At 27.1% G+C, this 23,001-nt stretch overlaps 1 protein-coding gene and 1 long non-coding RNA gene across 4 annotated transcripts in view; one reads left to right on the forward strand and one right to left on the reverse strand.

Moving 5' to 3' along the window:
* LOC148236374 (uncharacterized) overlaps nucleotides 1-23,001 on the reverse strand; it is a 457,594-nt gene that overhangs the window by 312,835 nt on the left and 121,758 nt on the right. The window contains exon 1 of one of the 3 annotated variants that reach the window (XR_015809190.1): nucleotides 1,124-1,381. The exons of the other annotated variants lie outside the window; for them this stretch is intronic. This is a non-coding gene — a long non-coding RNA (uncharacterized LOC148236374). Of the gene's footprint in view, nucleotides 1-1,123; nucleotides 1,382-23,001 lie in introns of those variants that run through there. 3 annotated transcript variants of the gene reach the window in all.
* The window catches only part of LOC148236384 (uncharacterized), a 61,716-nt gene that overhangs the window by 33,951 nt on the left and 4,764 nt on the right, over nucleotides 1-23,001 (forward strand). Inside the window, exons 2-4 of the mRNA XM_088183641.1 lie at nucleotides 6,635-6,798; nucleotides 7,730-7,916; nucleotides 11,783-11,916. Of these exons, the coding sequence (XP_088039767.1) occupies nucleotides 6,635-6,798; nucleotides 7,730-7,916; nucleotides 11,783-11,916 (485 nt within the window). The remainder of the gene's footprint in view (nucleotides 1-6,634; nucleotides 6,799-7,729; nucleotides 7,917-11,782; nucleotides 11,917-23,001) is intronic.

Below are 23,001 nucleotides of genomic sequence, written 5' to 3' on the forward strand. Positions count from 1 at the left end.
TCAATCCAGAAAGTGTATAAAATAAATCAAATTAAAAATTAAAATGAAAATTATATTATAAAAATTGTAGAATTTTCAATTTTAAAAGGAGACTAAATATAAACTTGTTTTAGAAACAATATTTTTATTAGCTTACAAGTAATAATAAACTATTATGCTAATTTCTCTCAGTAAATCGATATATTATTCTATAGTTACGGGTCTCTGGGTATCTGGACAGTAAATGGATCTTTTGGTGCAGAGGTATTACATTAGGTTAACAATATTTACTTGGCGCACTCTACCAATTAATTGTCATAATATTTAAGATTATAATAAGATTCGAATTCATTATTTGCATCAAATATTGGGATAATCCATAATCTTTTAAGTGGTTAGATATCATTCCTACTACTATTACTGTAATAACACGGTTTATATAAAATTCATCGTCACTTCCGTAAACAACCAGTATTATATCGTCATTCGTAATTATATGGATAATTTGTAAAAATAAATCAATATATGTATTTATAAATAATTAAAACACAGATTACTAATTGTTAGTAATTTACTAGCTCGAAAAGACTTATATTATTATTTGAGTCGCCGCTAAAAATGTCGACACCCAGGTCGATGGTTGTCAATCGCTGATTTGAATAGTGCGAGCGAGATAGCGAGCTCTGCTTGCATCTCTCTCTTTTTTTCTAATCGTTTTTATTTGATAATAGACACACAACATTAAGTAAGAATTATGCACAATTAGAGCATATAGTCCCGTTTCATCCCATATTATAAAAATATAGATACCCATTGAAGGAAAAAATCAGTTTAATAGGAATAATTGACGACGTAAAACTGTCAAGTAAGCGTTATGCGGTCTTAAGACGGCTCGCTCCGACCATGTTCCGATGAAAATTTTACAATAAACTTACACTCGTATTGAGTTATTTGCACAAGTTAAAAATTGAATATTACTAAAATGTGTTTACCACAAGTTTTTCGACCATTAATAAATTGAAATTGGCAAAATTAGCTCGAGCACAAAGCCAAGAAATGCATTTCAAGTTTTGAGTGCAACGCTTGGAATACGATGTTGAGTTACTAGCACAAAGGGTTAAACATAAAATTAGAAAGACATTACCTCGTTAACCGCATGATGCCTAGAATTGTAAATATCGGCGTCAATCGGCATCCCTTCCCCCGCGAGGCCGGCGGGGGAAGGGAAGGTAAACGCGTCGCATCGCGTCGGTGCACGCCGTGCCGCGCATAGTAACAAACACTAACACACATACACTAAATTACACTATCACTTTATAATTAAAAACATCGAAACGGATATTATTATAAAGAACACTTATTGGAGAAAAATGTAACAAAAGAATTTATTCGTCCGTTTACGACCGAGGTCGCATATCTACTGGTATTGTTTTTAAATATTTCTAGATGCATCCAGACAATTCAAGGTTATGCTTCATTAAAAATAACAAATGTCATTCACCTCAAATTGCATTTGTCTAGTTTTAAAATATTTATCTCTAATTCGAATTATTTTAATGCAAGTTGTTTGTTTATTTTTAGAAAATCTATCTCTCGTTCGATTTATTTTAATGCGAAAGTGACACAAAGGTCACCTTGCGTTGTTGTTGTTGTTGTTGACCTTCAAAAGTATAATGTCGATGATTTCAAGTTTATTTGTATGAAAAATATTATTTAATTCTACTTTGTATGTGCCAAATTTACGACATTTTCAAATGACGTACTTCCGCTGAAAATAGTGAAAAAAAAATATTTTTTTAACATATTAATAATATAGGGGGTTAAGGGGGGGGGGTACAAAACTATATTTTTTTTTTTTTTTTTTTTATTTTATAAACATTTTTTGAAAATTAATTTAATTCGACGCTCTTTCATGCAAAATTCAGCAATAACCGCATTATATAATATATTGTCTTTCTTTAATTTGTCTAAACGTTTTTTTTTCGATTGATATTAATGCAAGAGCTGATCTATTCTCACTTTTTTTAATAATGTGTCTGATTTTCTTAGAAAATACAATAATTCAACATAGATAGATAGCAATATTTATTTACTAAATATTAAAATTATTTTTTTATATTATTTTTATGCCACATTTTAAAATATGTATATATTTAATTTTATTAAACGTATGAACTATTTTCTTATCAATTTAATCAATATTTATTAACTATTGTTCATTGTTTTAATACAGTTACGCATTCTGATAACCCGTGGGTTTTCGGTTTTCCTTTCACACACACACACTTGAACACATATACAGTAGTATCTTGATTTCCATTCAGCGCTCGCGTAATAAATAACTTTTAAAAAAAGATAATTCCATCACACGCTGGAGATAAGCGCTCTGCAGCGAAAAAAGTTGTTCGTAAAGATTTTTGGCGGCATGAAAAGAGTAAGAGAGAGGCGGGGAGGTGGTAGGAAAAATAAAATTTACTGATATGGGGCGAAAATAATTCGCAGAGAGGCCGTTCTCTTTCTCTCTCTCAAAAGCGAGCGAGAGATATCGGAGAGATAAAGCTTCTCACGGTACCTGTATCCGGAAATCGGCTAGAGATCTTTGTAAGTTGCGAATCCGAAAGGCAATATCCTCTTACCGTGATTAGGAGACTGTAAATCTATCCGAGCACCGTGGGACCAGGGCCGGCTCTAGCCATTCCGACAATTTAAAAAAGTTACAACGCCCCGCCTTAAACCCGACGACACCAAATACACCTAAAAGAACATAATTTAGGATGTAACCTTTGAAAAGGACACATAAATATAATACGTTTGCTGGAGGTTTTTAACCTTATTTAAAAGCGAAGGTTTTATATAAATGTAAACGAAATTGGTAAAAAATATACTAAGCTCATTAGTAGTGAGAAAGGAACACACAAGTAGTATTCAAAAAAATCTGACACAAAATAAAAAGTTTTTTTTATAATAATTTATTACTTTTTATGTTGATTTAAATTTTTATTAAAATTATATTTTTTAATTACTACTATAAACAATAAGTCTAATTCGAATAAAAATTATTGAAATCTTATTACACATATGTTAGTGTATTTTTTTTTATATAAACATTATTATCTACATATTTTTTGTAATTTTAATAATTAAGGATATAAAAAAGTTTAAGTCTATATTTAAATAAGTAAAGAACGTAACAAGTTTAATTTTATATAAGATACACAATATATAAAAATTAATTTATATTTTTAGAAACAAAATATAAAACAAGGATGATCTTTTACCACAAATTAAAAAACGTGTCTTAATATTTAAAATAAATCTCTCCTGTATTTTATAAAAAAAATATATTTTCAATTATTCAAAATTATTCAAGAGTCTTTAAAATTACTCTGCTTCGCTCATTATTCTATAAATACTTAGATATTTCATTCAAGATATTGAGAAAGATATTAATTGGTAAAATCTAATGTACTCCCTAGCTCGTTGGAGCGATTCGAGCTTCCGCGTGCGGTTAAACCGGGAAAAGCTCCGAGCAAGTTTTAATCCAGTTAAAGAAAGTCTATCAGACTCTACGTTAAATGGTTATATAATTATTTAAATTCACCCTCCTGAAATCGATATGAATTACCTATATAATAATAAGCACTCGTTCGAGATGTGTCGGAAATACTTCTACGTAGTATGTTTTGAAATCTCGCTCGGTATTCAATATATTGTAATGTAATATACAGCGACTTGGTTTGAAATCCGTATTACCCGATATGATTTGACACACGAATCAGACATCAATCGGAAAACAACGTGAAAATAAATTCGATTTCTCCTCAGAGAAGTAGGCTTAGTGCCGTTAAACCTTTCACGTTACGCAATAAAATATACTAAGGTTGGAGGTAGTTTTGGAATTTCACGTATAAATAACAACACAGGAGTGTAATTAAATTTTCACACACAAAATGAGTAAATATTATAGTGATATATTATATATGTTTATGAAATACTTATAATTGTTAAAATCATTCAAATAGTGACATTTTTTTATTATTAAAAAACAATATTTATATTTCCTTTTTTAAAGTAACATGCATCGAACACACTTATTAATGTTTCTTGTTAATAAAAATAGTAGTTTTTATTTACTTAAAATATATATTTATTTATACAATATTTAACTTCAACCTAAACTTTTTTCAATCAATACTTTTTTAAGGGTAAAAAATATTTAGCATTTTATTTTTAATATTATATTGCTCATTGCATAGTTAAACAGCACATTTCATGCGCTGACGCAATCTCATTTTACTGCCAGTAAACATAATAAAAATATTAAAGTAAAATATGTGTGAACAACAATCATGCGGATTATGATATTAAAATGGTTTCCGGGTAAGCATTTACTTTTATTGCAACCTCCTTTTTATTTCCCCTCTAAAATATATCATACAAAAATAAAGCCGTAGAGTGTTGTCTGATTAAATATAAAATTAAAGACACAAAAACTGAATTTAAGTTTAATTTAAGGCTCATTATGCAATTCATAAACGTACATAAACAGTTCTTTAAACAATGAGAAATATTCCTTTAATATTGTATAATAATAAGCCTTAATAATAATTCTACTTTCATTATTAATATATAGTTGCACTATATGACCCTGAAAAAAATTACAATATTACTTTCCCTTTAATGTCTAGACTATATTTTAATTAAGTCGTCATATGAGTCTTATGAGCCTTTGCAAAAATAAAGCACATTATATCAAACTATTTTTTAGGTTCACTAAGATTAAAAATAATAAATGTTTTATTATAGTATATAGTATGTACATATATGACAGATTTTTGTTTATTTTAACAAGAGTGTAATCTGTCTCACTAATTACAGGTTTACTTACATTACTTCAAGTAATAAATAAACGTAAATTTCCATGTTGAAAGATAACTTTTATATACATTACATTTGTAATATTGTATTTTTTTACTGTTCTTGATAAAGTGAATCAAAAAAAGTTAATTTTACAAATAAAATAATTTTGTTTTATTACTTTAATGTTATTTATTTTCGTTTGACTAAAACGCAATTTGCAAAAAGACGGCGAAAAAAAGTTTGCGAAATAATTAAATCCCACTTGAATCATCAAGCGTATACAATTATATTTAAAAAACAACAACAGCGATACAATATAAATTAAACAAAGCAAATGAGGTGTACAAAAAATTCCACATAAAATTATTAATAATGTAGTATTAAAATATTATTTTTAATGATGTGATTTTAAAAAGGTAACTACCTTGAAAAATGTTTAAAGTCGTATAAAACTCAAAACAATATAATAATAATTGTATCGCAGTAATCGTTGTTGGTTTATAAGATATTTTATACTTATCATAAACCATTGCCTAAAGACGAAGTAATGAGATTTTTAATTAAATTTTCTTATTAAAAAAGTTCCAATTTTATTCATTCGTTTACTGTTTAAAACGCAATATATTTTTACGACGCCGTGTTATTTTTCTTTGGGTTTTTTTGACTCCCCCGGAAAAAATTACCCTTTGTATATTCTCATAATATTGTTTTATCCGCAAAACGAGACGAGGGAGTTAATATACACCGGACAGGGTTAAATACTCATTTTATTAAATATTTATATATACACGTATATATATTATGGGGGAAAGAAAGGATCTGCTATACCTTACAGCAGTGGAATTTTAACGATAGGAAATTAATTAGAGTCAAAATGGCGGATAGCAAAAGTTTCTTCTCCGACCTAATTTTCCGCGTTAAATTGTAATACATCATTAGCGAAATGGACGGAGGCTGTCGAGTCTTTCTTGTTTACAGGTTAAATAAAATATAGCCTAAAGCTGGTTGAGGTATTAATTTCAAGGTTTAAGCACACCGACGATAATAATTATTTGGATAAAGGTTGATGGACAATTTTGATTATTGCATAGTAATTATCAGTTCCCAACTAAGATATTTAATGATCTGAAAGCACTATTTTATTTTATAAATTTTCCTGTTACATAATGTCTAGCTTTAAATGTGTTTTTTCAATCGATAGCTTTCTTTGTCAATGTTTTTTTCCGGTTCATAAATTAATCATGTCTTTTCGTTGTGACGCTACAGGAAATTGAACATTTTTACCTTCCTGTAGTATAAATTCATGTTAGAATATAATATAGGAAGACAAATCAAATTACTTGCTAAGTAATAAATATTTAATAACTAATAATTTAAAAATAAAAAAATGAGTCTAAAAATAAACATATAATTTTATAGTTATATTTAAATCCAATCTTAAATTATAAAAAAAAAAAAATTTGCATTTAGGGGTTTTTAGTTTCTCGACACAATAATATTTAAGTATTAAATAAATATATTTATTAAAACTTATTATTATAGTTGCATATGCCTTAAGCAGAATATACATCTAAAAATATTAAAATTTAAAAATAATATTTTTAATTAAAAAAAGTCAAAATGACACTTATTTGATTATTTAAATATAACAACATGTATAAGTGCTTAGTAACTTTTATTATTTGTACCACTAAATTTAAATTTTGTAAAAAAAATATTTTGGAAAAAAATTATTTACAATATTTATCTTTTTTAAAAATGTAATTAAATGATGTATTTTCTTGATTCATTTTAGATAACGACGCGCACAAAATAGAAGATTTAGTAGTTCCAGCAATAGCAGACCCTCGTGAAAATGCGGTGCTTAGCTGTAAATATAACATGGGAGAGGATCAACTATATTCAGCCAAATGGCACAAGGACGATCAAGAAATTTATAGATATATGCCAACACAAAAGGTAACCTTTTATCAGTTTTTTTACACATGTAATATGATTTCTTTATAAATATTTTAATTAAAATCTTCATGATGACTAATTGCTATGTTATAAAAGGTTTTAAGCAGTTATATATATATTTATTTATTATTTAATAATAAACACAATTATTAGAAATTAAATAAAAAATGAGATGATGTAAAATAATACACATTTTATTTATTGTAAATCACTGTATTTTAATAAATTTCACTCAAGTATATATTTGTCGAAATTATTAATTATTTAGCTTCATAATAAGATCAGTGCATCTAAAATCGGCCGGCGGAAAATATTCCGTACACTGACCGATCAATATCGCTCGGGGTCTATGCTTGTTATTGATTCTTGATCGATAGGGATGAGTTTTCTATATAAGTATTTTGCAACGTTTATAATGTGGCGTCAAACATGTATCGTATGCACGAAATTTTTAAAATTTTAATAGCGGGATTAAGGATGACTCATTAATAATAATTTTGATGAGTTAGTGGCTGAAAATTCAAGTCAGTCATATCTAAGGTACTTTTCTGATAGACGTAGGAGTTTGGTCTACCAACGGGGTCCTATCTTTTGCTGGTTGAGTCTCAAACAGCAACATTGTAAGAGTTTCATATGGAAAGGGTTTGCGTCTCTCAATACATTCCCTTTCGCTCGCTCGCGTGTTAAGTGATGAGAGTGAGTGAGAGATAAGGGCGTGCTTGATAAAAATCGCTTAAATATTTATTAGTCATAAAAATATTTTTACTGTTTAATCATTATTACTTTAAATGGATTTCGTTATTATTTAAGAATTTATATTTAAATAAAATTATGTATTTTTTTTATATTTATTTTTAAAATATTTATATATCAAAGGCTTACGAGATTAAAGATAAACAACCCTTATGCACGTGTATGTTTATTCCCACAGCCTCCGGGTTTGACGTTCCCCGTGTCTGGGGTCCAGATTGCCCGGCCACCGCGTTGCAGCGAGATAGCGTGTGACCTCGAACTGACGGACCTCACTCCATCATCGGCCGGTGTTTACAGGTGCGAGGTCTCAAAGGAGGGACCTACGTTCAAAATTGTACAGGAGAGTGCAAATATGACCGTGGCCGGTGAGTGCTCTTTTGATTAATTTTCATATTAGAGGAAGGCATGCCAAGGTGACAATAAAGATAAGATATAATTGACTCTTCTTAATTTTATATATTTTTATTAATCTCTATGTTTATGCCTAAATTTAATGGTCATCTGTTATGAAATAACTATAGACCAACATATACAAATATGGGCTACCAAAAAATGAGTCGTATTTAAACAGCAAAAAATAGGTCAAGTCGTCTTAATACTTAAATTAACTCTTGGTTGCTTGTGACTACTTAGCTTTTGTCAAAATCAAACGATTAAAGCTGAAAGGCTGTACTGATGCCAATGTCCGAACTCCTAAGACTGAAGATCTAAACTGAATCTGAATTATCATAGAACTGACTTGATAACCGTAACCGTACTCGTATTATCTATACGATTATTGGACTCTACTAAATGTCTTATGTGCAAAAACATATTTATATGCTGTCTTCTCTGATATAAGGAAAACACAATTCCTCCTTCCTTTTTTTTCCTCGTCAAAGGAGCCAATTATAATTGATAGGACGTCAATAACAAATACTGTTTATTCCATTGAAATAAAACAGATTGACTACATATGTATATTGCGTAAATATATACGTGTACGAAAGTGGTTCTAGTGGTGTACTTTGCTACCTGGCTCTTAAATTCTTTTCTTATTAAAAAATAAAAAAATTCTTATAATTGCAGTTTTTAATTTGCCATCAAATATTTCATTCTCAAACTTAATTTATTATGTATATATCTAAGCTTCTTGTTAGATAAATAATACATAGTTTTATTAATTATTTTAAAATTTTTTGCTGCTTAATATTATTTTTAGGTTTTTTATTTATTATTTCCTAAAATCGCCTTTAGGTTATTAATGTTATTTATTAATGAAATGGCATGTACAAATTGTTCGATGAAAAGATTTTTTCCTGCTATTGCAACCCTTTATTCAGATATTGTATATAATCCAAGTACAATAGATCAGAAGATTATATAAATCTCTGTATAACATATATTTTAATTATTTTGATTTTCAATTACTTGTCTAACTTAAACCTAACACATTTTTGTGTTCTAAAACCCATAATTGAAATCAATTAAAAGGTATTTTTAATTGTTAGTTAAGTTTTATCTTAGTACAAAAATTAAAAATTATCTTTCGGTAAGATAACTTTGAGCGTATCGATTAGTAAAATTAATTAAAATTAAACTTTAATTAAAATTGTGGTAAATTTTAATACATTTTTCTGGGTTTTCTACTGAAAGCTGTAAATAGTAACTTTGTTTTCTTTTATCTCTACGAAACACAAGTAAGTTATAAGTTGAATTAGGTAGAAAATATTTATATGTGTTTTTACGGTCTTTTCCAAATAGTTTTATTTTTAATACTCCACTTCAATATTTTAGTAATAGTCAAAAGCCTATTTAAAGATAAAAAAAAAATATTTTTCGAATCATTGTTTTTTATGATTTCTGTCAGCAAATAGTAATTTTAATAATACTACTTTAATTACTGCTGATAATTTTTTTTGTATTTAATTATTTTCATGTGCCTTTTAACTATTTAATAATTTTTAGCAAACCTTTTTTTATTTTAAAAACCCTTAACATAAAAATAAATACCTTACTAACAATTATTATTTTAGGTAGTAAATATTAGTAACACAGACAACAAAGTTTTACTAGGATTTTAAAATATTCACATTCTTTTATTAGTAAATGCCTAAATATTTTAATATTTAAATATATTTGTAGGTTATGGAGAATCAAAAAAACAGTTTGTTATATGAATAGAAAGAAACAGGTTTATGCATATATTTTTATGATCTTTTAAAACTACCTTTTTTTAATTTCAAATATAATACACTTTTAAACTATATATAGGTGCAAATTTTTATTATTTTTTTGTTGCTAAAAAGACGCATTTAGATGCTTTTAATTTGTATTTTAAAGTCAATAATAGTCAGCTACAACTCTATATGCTTTAAAAATAATAATAAATTAATTACAGTCTTAAATTAATCGCGAATAAATTGCAAAAATCATTTGAAATCTAAAGTAAATATTTTGAGAGGTGGAGAATTGAAATTGAATGAATTAAAACAGAAGCAACTATTTTCCCAAAATGTAGACAAACTCTGCCACTACCTCTCCTATATGAATAGGGCAAAAGTGTAACATGGAAAACGATCGTTTAATACCTAGGCTTACACCTGGACTCCAAACTTAAATTCAATAAACACTTGTAACTTTGCTCTAAAGGGCTTGTTGCTATTGCGGCCCTTAGACCGAAATTTAATAGAAAATAATTATAATCAATAAAAAAACGAATAAACCTATAACACTATAAACCTATAACACTATAAATATTATTTTTATCATTCAAAACAAAGCTGTACAAATAATATATAATAAACTTAAAAAAATGCATATAAGCCATAAAATACCAGCAATTAAAGAACATTGTCATTTTATACCAAAAAATATCTCGCAAAACCACACTAATCTGATGTATCAGTGACTACGATAAGAATAATCTTAAATTTAATTAAAAGCACATACTGCTTTAGAGAGTAAAAACAACATACTAATAATTGTAGTTCTCCAATTAATTTATTTTTCTTTCGCCTAAATTGTCAAGGGATTTTTAATTTTTATCTTTAAATGTAACCACAAACGTTTTGTTTTATATTATTATTTCTTATCACTAATCGTGAACATGAAAATGGTTGTAAATCACAAACATGTATATTATATAGTATGTTTATCAAAATATTTATTTTATTGATATAAACGTACTTAAAATAGGGGGAAAGTGTTTATAAAGTTAAGGCAATAATCATATTAAAATTTAAATATTCTACTGTAAATATGATAATATTATGATTTATTATGAAATGTTAGACAAATATTTAAATAACAAATAGTTTAAAATCAGGTTAATTTATAATATATATGCCATTAGAACATTTAGATTAAAGTATTTACTTCTTATTTATGTTTATATTAAAATTGTAAAGCATAGAATTCCCTAATCCTAATCCCAATCAATCGTTTAGTTGATGAATAGGTAAACATTAAATTACAATACAAATTTGTGCTCTACGTGGAATGAAATTAGGAATAGATTTTATTGTTAAATAATAATATAATTGTAAATTATTGTTCTTAAATAATCCATATTTTTTCAATCATATTCCTTATAAGTCTTGCGTAGCTACAAATGGGGTTAAGTAATTATAATTAAATTTAAATAAAGGGACTAAAGACGGTTATAATACAAAACACGAATGTCTGCTATTAATTATTTAAATGTTTACTTACAAATTTAGGTTGAAGTTATTAGTAATAGATTTATATATCAAATAATAGTAACAGCAAGGACAGATTTATATTTAGTAGTATTATATGAATTTAGAATTACAATTAAAAGTTATTTTAGTTACACCATTTAAAATCGAATGAATAACTACAATTGAAACTACAACTTGTCCCATTTCAAACAGTCGAACGCGTTTTGTGGCTGAAGAAACCATAACATGGAATAATCGACTTAATATAACTTAAAATAATCGAACCCTAAAGTTTTATTGGCTATAACAATACTAGTTTGGAACTCAACTTTGTTTTAATTAAAAAAATGTTTCTTTAATAAATAATAAGATAATGGGTAATTTTAGTTAAATTTAACAACAATTTTACGATAAATAAACACATATATAAAACCTGAACGCTTTATATGTTTCCAGTAAACTTAACCAGCGAACCCAAACTATCTCGACATGCCTTCACTTGTAAAACTTCCACAGCTCAAATTACATAATAATCTATTCTGATTTTGAAATTCAACCTTATTTTACAGCACTGCTGAGGAGAGATCCATTAGTGGAAGGAGCTGCTACCAGCTACGGTCTCGGAGATGAAATTAGAGTCAACTGCACTTCGGATCCATCGCTTCCGCCAGCCGAGGTCACGTGGTACATAAACGATAATGAGGTAATGCATTGCGATACCATGATAAATATTTGCTTCTAGCAGTAAATAATCGTATGTATAATACTTGGTTGCGGCCCAGGAGGTTATTAAGTTTACGCGCGTGTATGGCTTTCAATTATGGAGCAATGAGGATTATCGGTTATTTGATGTTCCGGCTGATGGGAAATGAATGGGTAGTCAATTACAGAATTAATTTAACGGGTACAGGCGCTTCATCAAATTTACAATGATGTTGCGGATTAAGAATCGGTTGAATATGTGCTGTAAGAGAAGTATGAAAGGATCAAAATCGACCTTTCCAAATTAGTAATATCTAATATTATTATTATAATCAAAATAATAAATAATACATAACTGGCACAGTAGCGTGGCTCTACACGTGCCCAACTATTACAATATAATTTAAAATATATATACTGTTAAAATTATAATAAGATGTTTTCTATGGTATTTTTTTATTAATATGACTGAATAAAAAAATTGACAATGAGGGTGAGAGAAATATTAATAATATAACGTAATATTTGAAATAAAAAAAAATAAAAAAAACACAGTATATATATTATACTCAAACACTAGCAATCATAAGGATACAATCTTTTATAACATGTTATAAAAAAATATTTTACAACTCTGTCAAGTAGATTTTTGTGCATGAAAAAATATATTTTTGGTTTTTAATTATAAAATTGATATTTGACATATTTATTGTTTTTTTTTTAAATGATATTAACGGAAAAATTTTAACCAAGATCGAAATAAAAACATGACTAGTGATTTTTTTTTTAATTTATTTGAAATTTAATTTTAAATATTTTGATGGCAACAGCAAATAAAATATAGTTAAGCAATATGTGTTAGATGTAATTTATTTCATTTTATTTAAATGAATGAGCTTAGACTATTAGGGTTTTAAGGCTAATGCTTGCACTACACTCTCTGGAAGTTGTCCAAACCGAAGTTCAACTGAAGTCGGCCGAGGTCGCCGACTTTCGAGTAGCGACCACACTGCCATAAATTTCATATGACGTCTGCACGGCGGCTGCTGTCATGTACAGCTGGCATATTTGCACGCGATCGAAAAATGTGCCAAATAATCGCAATTTTTTGATATTGTCATATACTCACTCACCAATTCAATATCAGTAGGAACTTTTCAGTCGTAAATATTCAATTTACGCAAAATCTTTGTCGGCTTTTGCAAAATGTCGCCATCGATTCTAAATAAGAATTCGTTATGGTGTGAAATTTATATAAACCGATCTAGGAAAATATATAACGATATTTGAAACGATTTTTTTTACAAACTCAAGTACCACTAATATTTTTTTAATTACTTAATTTAATATGAAAAAATATAATAACAATTTCTGTTAGAGGAATATTGTGGTGCCCTAAAATATTAAAATATGTCATTAAGAGTCTGTTGAAGTCACCGATAAGCATGTGGTATTTTAACTTGACCACGTGACTACTATGCAGCGCTCGTCATGCGTGTTGACCATAGGACGCCTACGCGCATACTGAAATTGAACCGAATTACTCGTTCTATCTCAGTTTGCGAAAAACCATATCTTTATTTTTCTCACTCTCGTCACTAAACACGCGAGAGAGCGAAAGGGGAAGTATGTCAACGCTCGCGCTCGAAAGAGCAGCTCCGACTTCGGTCCGACAATGTTCGGAAGCGCTCGAAGCTGACCAAGTCGACTGAATTACCCCCACTTTATCTCTCGTTCTCGGTAACCAAGGACAACTTCCAAGAGATTTTAGAGCGGGCACCACTATATTACCACTAGAGTAACCCACTAAATTCTCCATCTTTGACCAACCTTGGCAAACTTCCATAGAGTGTAGTGCAGGCATAAAGGTGTATGACTTTGCAGTCAAAATAGACGGCAAAAATCTTATGATAATTTATTTTCAAAGCATTTAAAGCTTGCACATGCACATATATGAACATGTAAATGCTATTATTAGGTCTTGGCTGTAGTGTCGAGTTAAATTATTGTCAGCTGTGATAATCAAAATGACAATAGTACTATTGCGAAACGTATAATATTTTTACTCAAAAATTACATTTGGAAAAAAAAGTCAAATCGAAATTTCTCATTGATCGGGAAATTCTATAAAGCATTTTTATTATATAAAATTATTTTTTTACGAATATTTTAGCAAGGTTAACAAACACTACCCTTTTTATAATGCTTCATTAGTAAAGGTGGGTTTATTTCTAATAAACATACTACTTTAAAAGTTATAATGGGGGATTGGGAATGACAAAAAATTATATACAAATTTTCAATAGTCGAACTTACCTTATTTTACTTAAGTAATAAAATAAGGCACTCAGATAAGAAATATTTTTGAAAGTATTCGACCCAGATGTTTAAAAATATGCATCCTTTCTCGAAAAATCAAAATATTTTTATGATTCTAACCGGCCGGCGGGTTTATCTTTGCTTTAATGATCTAAGAACCCGCTATAATAAGAACGATTTAAGACAATTAATATTTTTTTTAAATATTACAAGGTTTTTTTGTATTGTTTTTGTTAAGTATTAAAAGCTCTTATTGACCATTGTTTCACGATTATTATTTTGTTTTTGTAATTATTTTTATCTTTGATGTACAAATTTCAAAGGTTCATAATTAAAATCTAGCTTATTTCAAAGGTAAATTTAAGTCAGTGTGTATTGTTTTTTATGAATTTGCCAGTGAAAGTATTTAAAGACAATTCCTTAATTTAGGAAGATCATATTATATATCATGATATTTTTGTTAAAAGCATGCAATAAATTACTGCAAATAATAATATTTTATTTTAATGGCAAAAAATAATTTTAAATAAAATTATAATAAATATCGCATTAATGATTATTATAATAAAGATAAATAAGATGGTTTTAATATTGTATATATTTTAATATTGTATATACATTATTTAAAAAATCATAATAAAACTGTAGCTAATTCCAATTCGTTTCCAATTGTTTTCTATTTAATGGTAATTAAGAGAATTTTATGACAATTTTTTTAATTGTAAAAAAACAGATTTTATCAGTTAAAGCTGATTTTATTATTATTATATGCATGCATTAATTACTTTAAATAATAATATAATTTAATATTTTAAATACATAACAAATACAAAATACTTATTACTATTTATATTTATTTTAATATCCCAATTTGAAGATAAATAGCTGCTATTAAAAAGCAAAACTAAAGCTCAAATTTGTTGAAGTTTAAGAATCTGCAATTTTTTTACAGCAATCAAAATCAATGCAAGTTTTCATTTGAAAAAAATGTTCAAACCCACATATTAAAAAAATGTTATCTTCTTTAGGTTATAATAATATCACATATAAATGTTATACCTTAGATTTAATATAAAAACTGCATTATTTTCAATAATATTTTATATATTTGTATGTACCGGATAGTATTTATTATTATAAACGATTTATAGCCCATATTGTAGTCGAGCTTACAAAGCACTGAATAGAAAATATACGCTTCCGTAGATTATTTTTTTATACGCCTCTAACGCGCATAAACACCCCGCATTGAATAGTTTTTATTTCGTTACACAGAGAGATAAGCGGGCATAAAACGAAATGATCCGTTCCAGTGTTGACTTTTCGCCCCGGCGAAAGTAAACTTTTCCTTCTTTCCACTTCCGCCGCCAGGTGGTGGCAAAACTTTCCCTTGCTCTTCTGCGTATCGCATACTATACCTGTCACTCGTAAATTTCCACCCCTTGAGAAGCCCGAGGAAAACCCCGACAAGCGTTGACCGTGATTTTTATTCGAAAATCGGCCCAGGAAACCAGACACTCGGCGGGCCTATAAAACTCAATGGGGCCTAGAGTAAAGTCTGTCCGAATGGGTCGAATGGCTTTCTCGAAACACTCGACATACCTTTAGGCTAACAAGAAAGAATATGCTTTGAAATAATACTTATAAGAATCAGCATCCTTTTGAATGAATTTAGATATTTTTTTAATAAATATGTATGTTAAAAATAAAATTTGTATGTGAGTAATCCAAATATGGAATGAGAGCTCAGTGTTCAATTATATTGTTTTTTTCTGAATAAAAACATATAAATTATATGGGCTATATAATTTATTTTTATTTAAGTATCATTTGGCTTTAAATAAAGTGAAGAATTTATTTTTAAGATATTTAAAATTAACAATATTTTAAAGTTTTTTTTTAAATTAAACAAGAGTAAAATATTATTTAATTCAATCTTATTTTCGATATAGAATATTGTTGTGCTATTAAATATCTGTTCTCTACAAAAGTGATATTATCGTATAAAGAGATGTGAGGAATAATTTATAAGAAGAACTTCTTATTTAATAATAAGAATTTAGTGACTATGACAAGAAATACAGTATATATAAGATCGCAATCGGAAGTAAAAAAATCAACAAATATAAAAGTAGTTTATACTAAATAACTTAGACTTTACCTAAACATCGTGAAAATTGCGATCAAAATATTTTTAAAAAACAGTTCTAGTTAAGCTTAAGAGTCCTTATTTGGCGTTCAAATCCTGTGTGGGTCATAAACGCCCTTCAGTCTCCATTAAAGCCGAAGGACCAACAGGTCTTAAAGGAGCTTCTGGTTGCGGTAGCATATTTTAAAATGCACATATATTTAAATCAAGCTGTGGCGAATTCCATATTACTATGAAATTTCCAATAATGATGCAAAACAATACCGCAAATGATTCATATAAATATAGTCCTGTAATATAAATAAAACAACTTAATATTTTAGCAATATATAATATCAGAGAGAAAGAGTATTATTTTAGGTTGTTTATTGATGTATCTTTGTTAAAGGAAAATGTTTTCAAATTCCGAATACCTAATTGTAGCACAATTACAAAAAAGGATTTTGTGAGTTGCTAGATAATAAGTTTCAAAGTTCTAAACTGGAATTTCCGTTTTACGTATTTGAACATTCAAACAAGTTTTATTTCGGAAGGAAGAAATTTAAACATTTTGTCTTCGCTGGAAATGGAATGACTGCTTTTATAGCTCAGGTTAAAGTTTAAACAGTGTAATATGAATTTTAATATAAATTCACCAGAATTAATCGCCCATTATGGAAACGAATTGAATAAATTTAATCTTGTGCAATTATTGTTTTATAATATTCATATTTTTAATCTAATCAATTATTATTATAAGTATATTTTACAATAAAAAAGCGTGTTAAAGAATCGACAGTTAGATAATATGTCTGAAAATATATTATTAAGAAGAGCATAATCTGCTTAAAATTTAAATGATACAATGTCTTACTAAGTATTTAAACATACAATTAACTGTAAGTATCAGTATTAAAAGCTATAAAAATAACATACCAATATTGAATAATGTTTACTTGACCAAATACTAATACTATGTAATTCTTAACAATCATATTTAAATTAGATTAAAGAAAATGATTAAAAATGGAAAGCTTCTACTATTTCTCCTGTGTGCGAATTAATAAGAATAACTATTGTGGTATTATATAATTTTAGCATTGTATCAAATTTTTTTTAAATACGCAATTAATTGACCATAGAATTTTTTATTATCAAAATAGTAATTTATGCAATGCGCAATTAAATAAAATATTTATTATTAAAAAGTATATTTTAATTTTATAGACAAATTAACCCTTGCCATTTACTTTAAAAATACAATATAATATTAGTTATACATACATATTAATTTCAAGGATATCATTGTTTTAGTAATATATTAAAAATTAATATAACTTTGCATTCAATTAAACATTTATATTTTGAAATATTTATAAATTAACGATAAAAAGTTTATTAAATATTTATACAAATTTATTTTGGAATTTTCTGTAAGTTAAATTTTTTATACTATTGTGTCAGATTTCTTGAATTAACAATAACTTTTTTTATTATCGCAGAGAAAATTTGACGGGACTTAAAACTAGCACACCCATTTTAAACACACACGTTTCTGCGAATAAGTTTCAACGAAAAGAAGAGTTTTAATTCCCATTCAAAAACTATGTAAATCTGTGTGATTTTTAGTCTTATAAATATGTAGCTCTTATCAAACTTGGTTATATAAAAAAAGCATGCAACCCAGCTTTTTTTTAAAAGTTAACCGCTTTGCAGGCTTTAATTCATCCATACAATATAAATGTCAAGCCCACATGTGGCGCTGTGCTTCACTATATTTACCGAATTTTAATTCAAAACAACAAACAGCAGACTTTTAAATAAAATGTCCCAACTAAAATTTGTGAAAATATTTGTAAGAATTTTTTTTTGCAGCTGACTGAAATATATTAATTGTATTGGCAGCCTTTGCTCAGATTTTTCAATATTTTTTTTATTCTTGAACACTATCATTAGGACGTCTGATGACAGAATAATAGTATCTGATATGAGGGGAAATATTATATAAAAATATTATATCTGATCAATTATACGTGACAATGACATATAAATCTAGACCACGATAATTACGGTATAAGATCTAGATTTGTGTAGTATCCGCTACAATCCATTATAAACTTTACTGCTTAATCACCAAGTATCACTGACACATTGTACACAAAATAAAATTAGAATACGTTCAGCGTTTCAGTTCTCATCCTACGGGCCAAGCAAGGATTGTCCGGGAGTTATTCCTGAATTTTCCAAAGTCAAAAGTTTGATTTTTGAATTTTTCAGCGTTATTCTCGGCGGCGTGTCACTGGAATTAATTTTACTCGGCACTGAAAGGGTTCGAATTTTTCGTGGTTAATTTGCATAAACACAACCCCTTCGGACAGAAATAATAAAGCTCGGCGCTCATAAACTCTTCGTTTGCGGATGAACGAATCGAACGAGAAAAACCGGTCCTGGAGTCGGGGGTTAATGGGAGACAGTTAGAAAATTCCTTCAAACAATCCGTCTGATGAGTTATTATTTGTTTTTATGGCGATGGGGTCAAATTTAACGGGCTCGGTTTTTTATTTTCTTTGCTAGTTTTTTTTTTCGTTTAGCGTTTTATTTTATTTTTTTTATATATTTTTTCGCTCGTCGTCATTATCGAGTATAATTTTTTTACAACGCTGTTAATGTGGCGCTATAAAATTTACGAATGTTTGGAGGGCTACGTATTATTATACATAAATATTCATAAGGAGTGCGAAGTGAATTCCAGACGAATTCGAGGGCTTCTTGTTTTTTTCAGCACTCGAAAAAATAATATTTAAGAGAACAATGAAAGCATGGCAGTAAAATATGATACTCTAGATTGATGTACCTTCTACGTGCTAAATGAAATAAAAATGCATTAAAAAATGTTATTGTTACGTTTATTTATAATTTATTTACATATATACCTTTCATCTAGTAAGCTAACTTAACTGATAATAAACTATAGGGTAGCAGCTGATATTACTTAAATATAAATCATATATCAAATAGCTTGTGGCCAGTGTAAAATGATAATATGCTTTATATACGAAACTGCTAATAAATCCAGATAAAGAAAATTGTGAATATTAACAAATTATTTTTCTGGTCATGAAAAATGTAGCATTTATTGTTTTTAATTAGTTAAGGAACTCTTAACCCTAAACCAATTATTAAAAGACTTGATCAACTATATAGTAAGAAGGATATTTTCCCGAACATGTGAACTGTTAACTATACCTGTCACTGTCGCTAAATGTAAACGTAGTTTCCGTAAATTGAAACTCGTTAAAACTTATTTACGTCCCACTATGTGTAAGAAAAAGCAATTTTGTGCTTACTGTGTTTAACTATTCTGATTTCGTTAATAAGTTTTCAATTAAAAATAAATTGTTAGAGCCTTTCTTGATAAATACGACCATTTTAAACACACACTGTGAGCCTTGGTTAAATCTGTGTAGTGAAATTTTACACTAAAAAATTTTATATGTAATAAAAATTGCTGTTATTATTTTTTTATATTTATAATTTTACTGTATAAATATTTAGAGTGATTAGATAATTATCTATATATACATTACTAAAAAAAGAATAAAACTTCTATATTTAAACTCTGATACTTCTTTCAAAGAATACTTAGTATCATTGGGATAAGAGCTAATACTACGACTTATTCCATCAAATAATGTATTCTTAAACAGAAAGTCATTAAAAATTATCAAAAAAATAAAATATTAAATTTTTTTTGAGAGCTATAAACGCAATCTTTCGATGCTAAAATTTAGGTAAATTTTGTGTAGGCATTTGACACGGTTTGTCGTGGGTTATTATTTAAAAAATGTTTGACTTGGTAATGTGATTTGTATAATTTTATTTTAATATATTATGTGTTTTTTACTTGCTTACTATGTATTATTTATTCATCTTACTTGTATTATATATATTTTCTGTATTGTAATGATACATAGTAAGAAAAAAAAACATTTTTTAACCATCGTGACGTTTGGAGTAACTTTAAATTTAAATAAATAAAATATAAAGGCATTGAATATCATAAGTAAAAAATTTTGAAAAAAAATTCTGACCTGTGCATATTTACTAACCGAAATTTCTCTTATGTGCAGTTGATTTATATTCTGATACGCGGTGGATATCAATTGAAATCCATCCATAATTCAATTGAAATTTTAATGTTGCTTTGTGTCGCCGATGCTCTAAAACAGTGTTTCTCGAACTTAGAGACTTGGCCCCATGGGAAAACTAGATCTCTTGCCATGGAGCTAAGAAAACTTTTATATATCTATATTGAATTTCGTTGAAACTGTCGATAGTTAATGTAATCAAAAATAGTAGTCTATGCTGTGTGCTAGAAATTCTAAAAGTATTTACAAATAATTGTAACTTTTTACAAAATAATTAAATCTTTTCTTTTACTTATCGATAAAAGAAAATGTATCGTTTAATACTTGCAGATATTTTTTAGAACGCTTTGTTATGAGGCTTAATTATGATTGAATAACTAAAAAAAATTGATTATTGAAGTCTTGATATTAAGATTAGCTATTAAAATATAACATTATTAACTAAATTTCTTTTAAAGTAAAAAAAATAATTACAATACACACTATTTATAAATATTTATTATTACAAGTATAATATCGTCAACTTATTAAAATTATTATCAGAGAATTTTATAGTTCAGGTTTTACCAATTTATTAAATAAAATTTGTTGAAGCAGTAGATGATTTACAGAACTAGGTATGCATAATTATGTCGATTTTTAAATTGTGTAATTTATTAAAACTGATAGAGTGCCATTGAAAATTGGCAAAAATTAATTTCATAAATTTGCAATATTGAATATTATATTAAAAAAAGGTATAAGTAATTAATTTGTATTTATTTGTAAGTAAATAAATAAACAACAGAGCAAACAATTCAAGATATTGTAAAGGAAAATAATTAGTAAAGATATATTATAATAAATAAAAATTATATATAATAAAAGTATAATTGGATAAAAAACTAAATGTAAATATTATATAATAATATATATAAGCACATAATTAAAAATCAAATATGTAAATAATAAAGTATTATATAAAAACGTATAAAAATATTACAATATAAATAACTAAGTTACCGTTATTTTAATTATAAATTAATTTAATACTGAAATTTAAGAAGATGTCTTCCTCAAAAATTTTGGCCTTCTTTGTCTTTCTTTATCATTCTTTTGTCCTTATTTGTACTGCTTAAATAAAAATGTCTGATTTAAATTTGTTTTATCATTTAATTAATACAAATTTACGAAATGTCCTTTCTTTATTTTTATCTACCGCAGAAATTTGTGCTACTTTATCCTCCTCAAGCAAATCTTTCCGAGATGCTCTTTTTGACTCAGTGATGTTTTTTTTTATTTTTACTGTTACTTGGTATTTTTAAAATGTTTTCGCTCTTTTAATAATAATAACTAAATAATTGTTATTGAAGTTGAAAAAAATATTATATAATAATCCTTACATAGTATGAATAATTTACAGAAAATATAAATATATTTTCGTCATAAATATGTAATAAAGGAAAACTAAAACCTGAAAAGTTGCATGATTTTAAAATTACAATATGGAAATAAATTTAAAAAAATCACAAAACTTTTAAGTGAAATAATCAATTTAACTAGTAAAAAATTAGTTGTTTTTTGTATAAAAATAATACACAAATGTGTTCCTTTGTAACTCATCGTTAATACTATTTTATTAATAAATTCACGTAATCACAAATTTAACAAACCCATTTATTTTATTTAAATACCAATATATATATCAAAATGTTCTATACAAAGGAGAAAAAAATACAGTATGGCTTTACATTACGATTTATTTAAATATTGTGTAAAATTATCTTACATTGTATTATTATGAGAAAAATTTAAAGCTTAGATTCTGCCAAAAAATTATATAAATAAAACGATAAATGATTTTTTTAAGACAAAAGAAAGATAAAAGCGAGAGTGGTTTACAGAATTATGAATAAAAAAAACTATGTTAAAAAAATTAAGGCGATAACAAAAATAATTAATCGGTTGGCGAAGAAACGGCGGCGATGAAACGTCCTAGTTTGCTCCATTTTAAATTTAATCAAAATTGGATCAATAGTTACGGAAAATTAAAAAAATCATATATAATTAACAAATAATAATAAACTCCAAAATTATTACGGTAACTAAAAATCTAGATATTAAAATATTTAAATTAAAATTTTATTTTAATTTGAAAATTAAATATTTTTTTTTTTTTTTAATTTACTGTATTTTTTCTGTGCAGGTTGTCATAAATAAATAAAAGAATTTTATTTATACACTCTTTATGCTAATGATTAATGAGTAAAAATCATTGATTTTTTTCTTTATATAGCTGTGTATCTTTACTTCCCGAATATTCCTCACATAATTAAATGACTAACACGTGTCTATGAATAGTCTGACTCCTCGTTGCTTTGCGAATCGAATCGCTTGCGGCCCAAAAGTGTTAAAAATGCTCAGCGGCCGCACAAAGTTGCAAATTTTCCGCTGACCCATTTCGCTGCTGAATTATGGCAATTGTTGTTTGAGCGGCTATGAAAATTTAATG

This window comes from Plectrocnemia conspersa, unplaced genomic scaffold (genome assembly GCF_051122295.1).
Source record: "Plectrocnemia conspersa isolate PC_06_02 unplaced genomic scaffold, ASM5112229v1 ptg000003l, whole genome shotgun sequence".
Lineage (NCBI taxonomy): Eukaryota > Metazoa > Arthropoda > Insecta > Trichoptera > Polycentropodidae > Plectrocnemia > Plectrocnemia conspersa.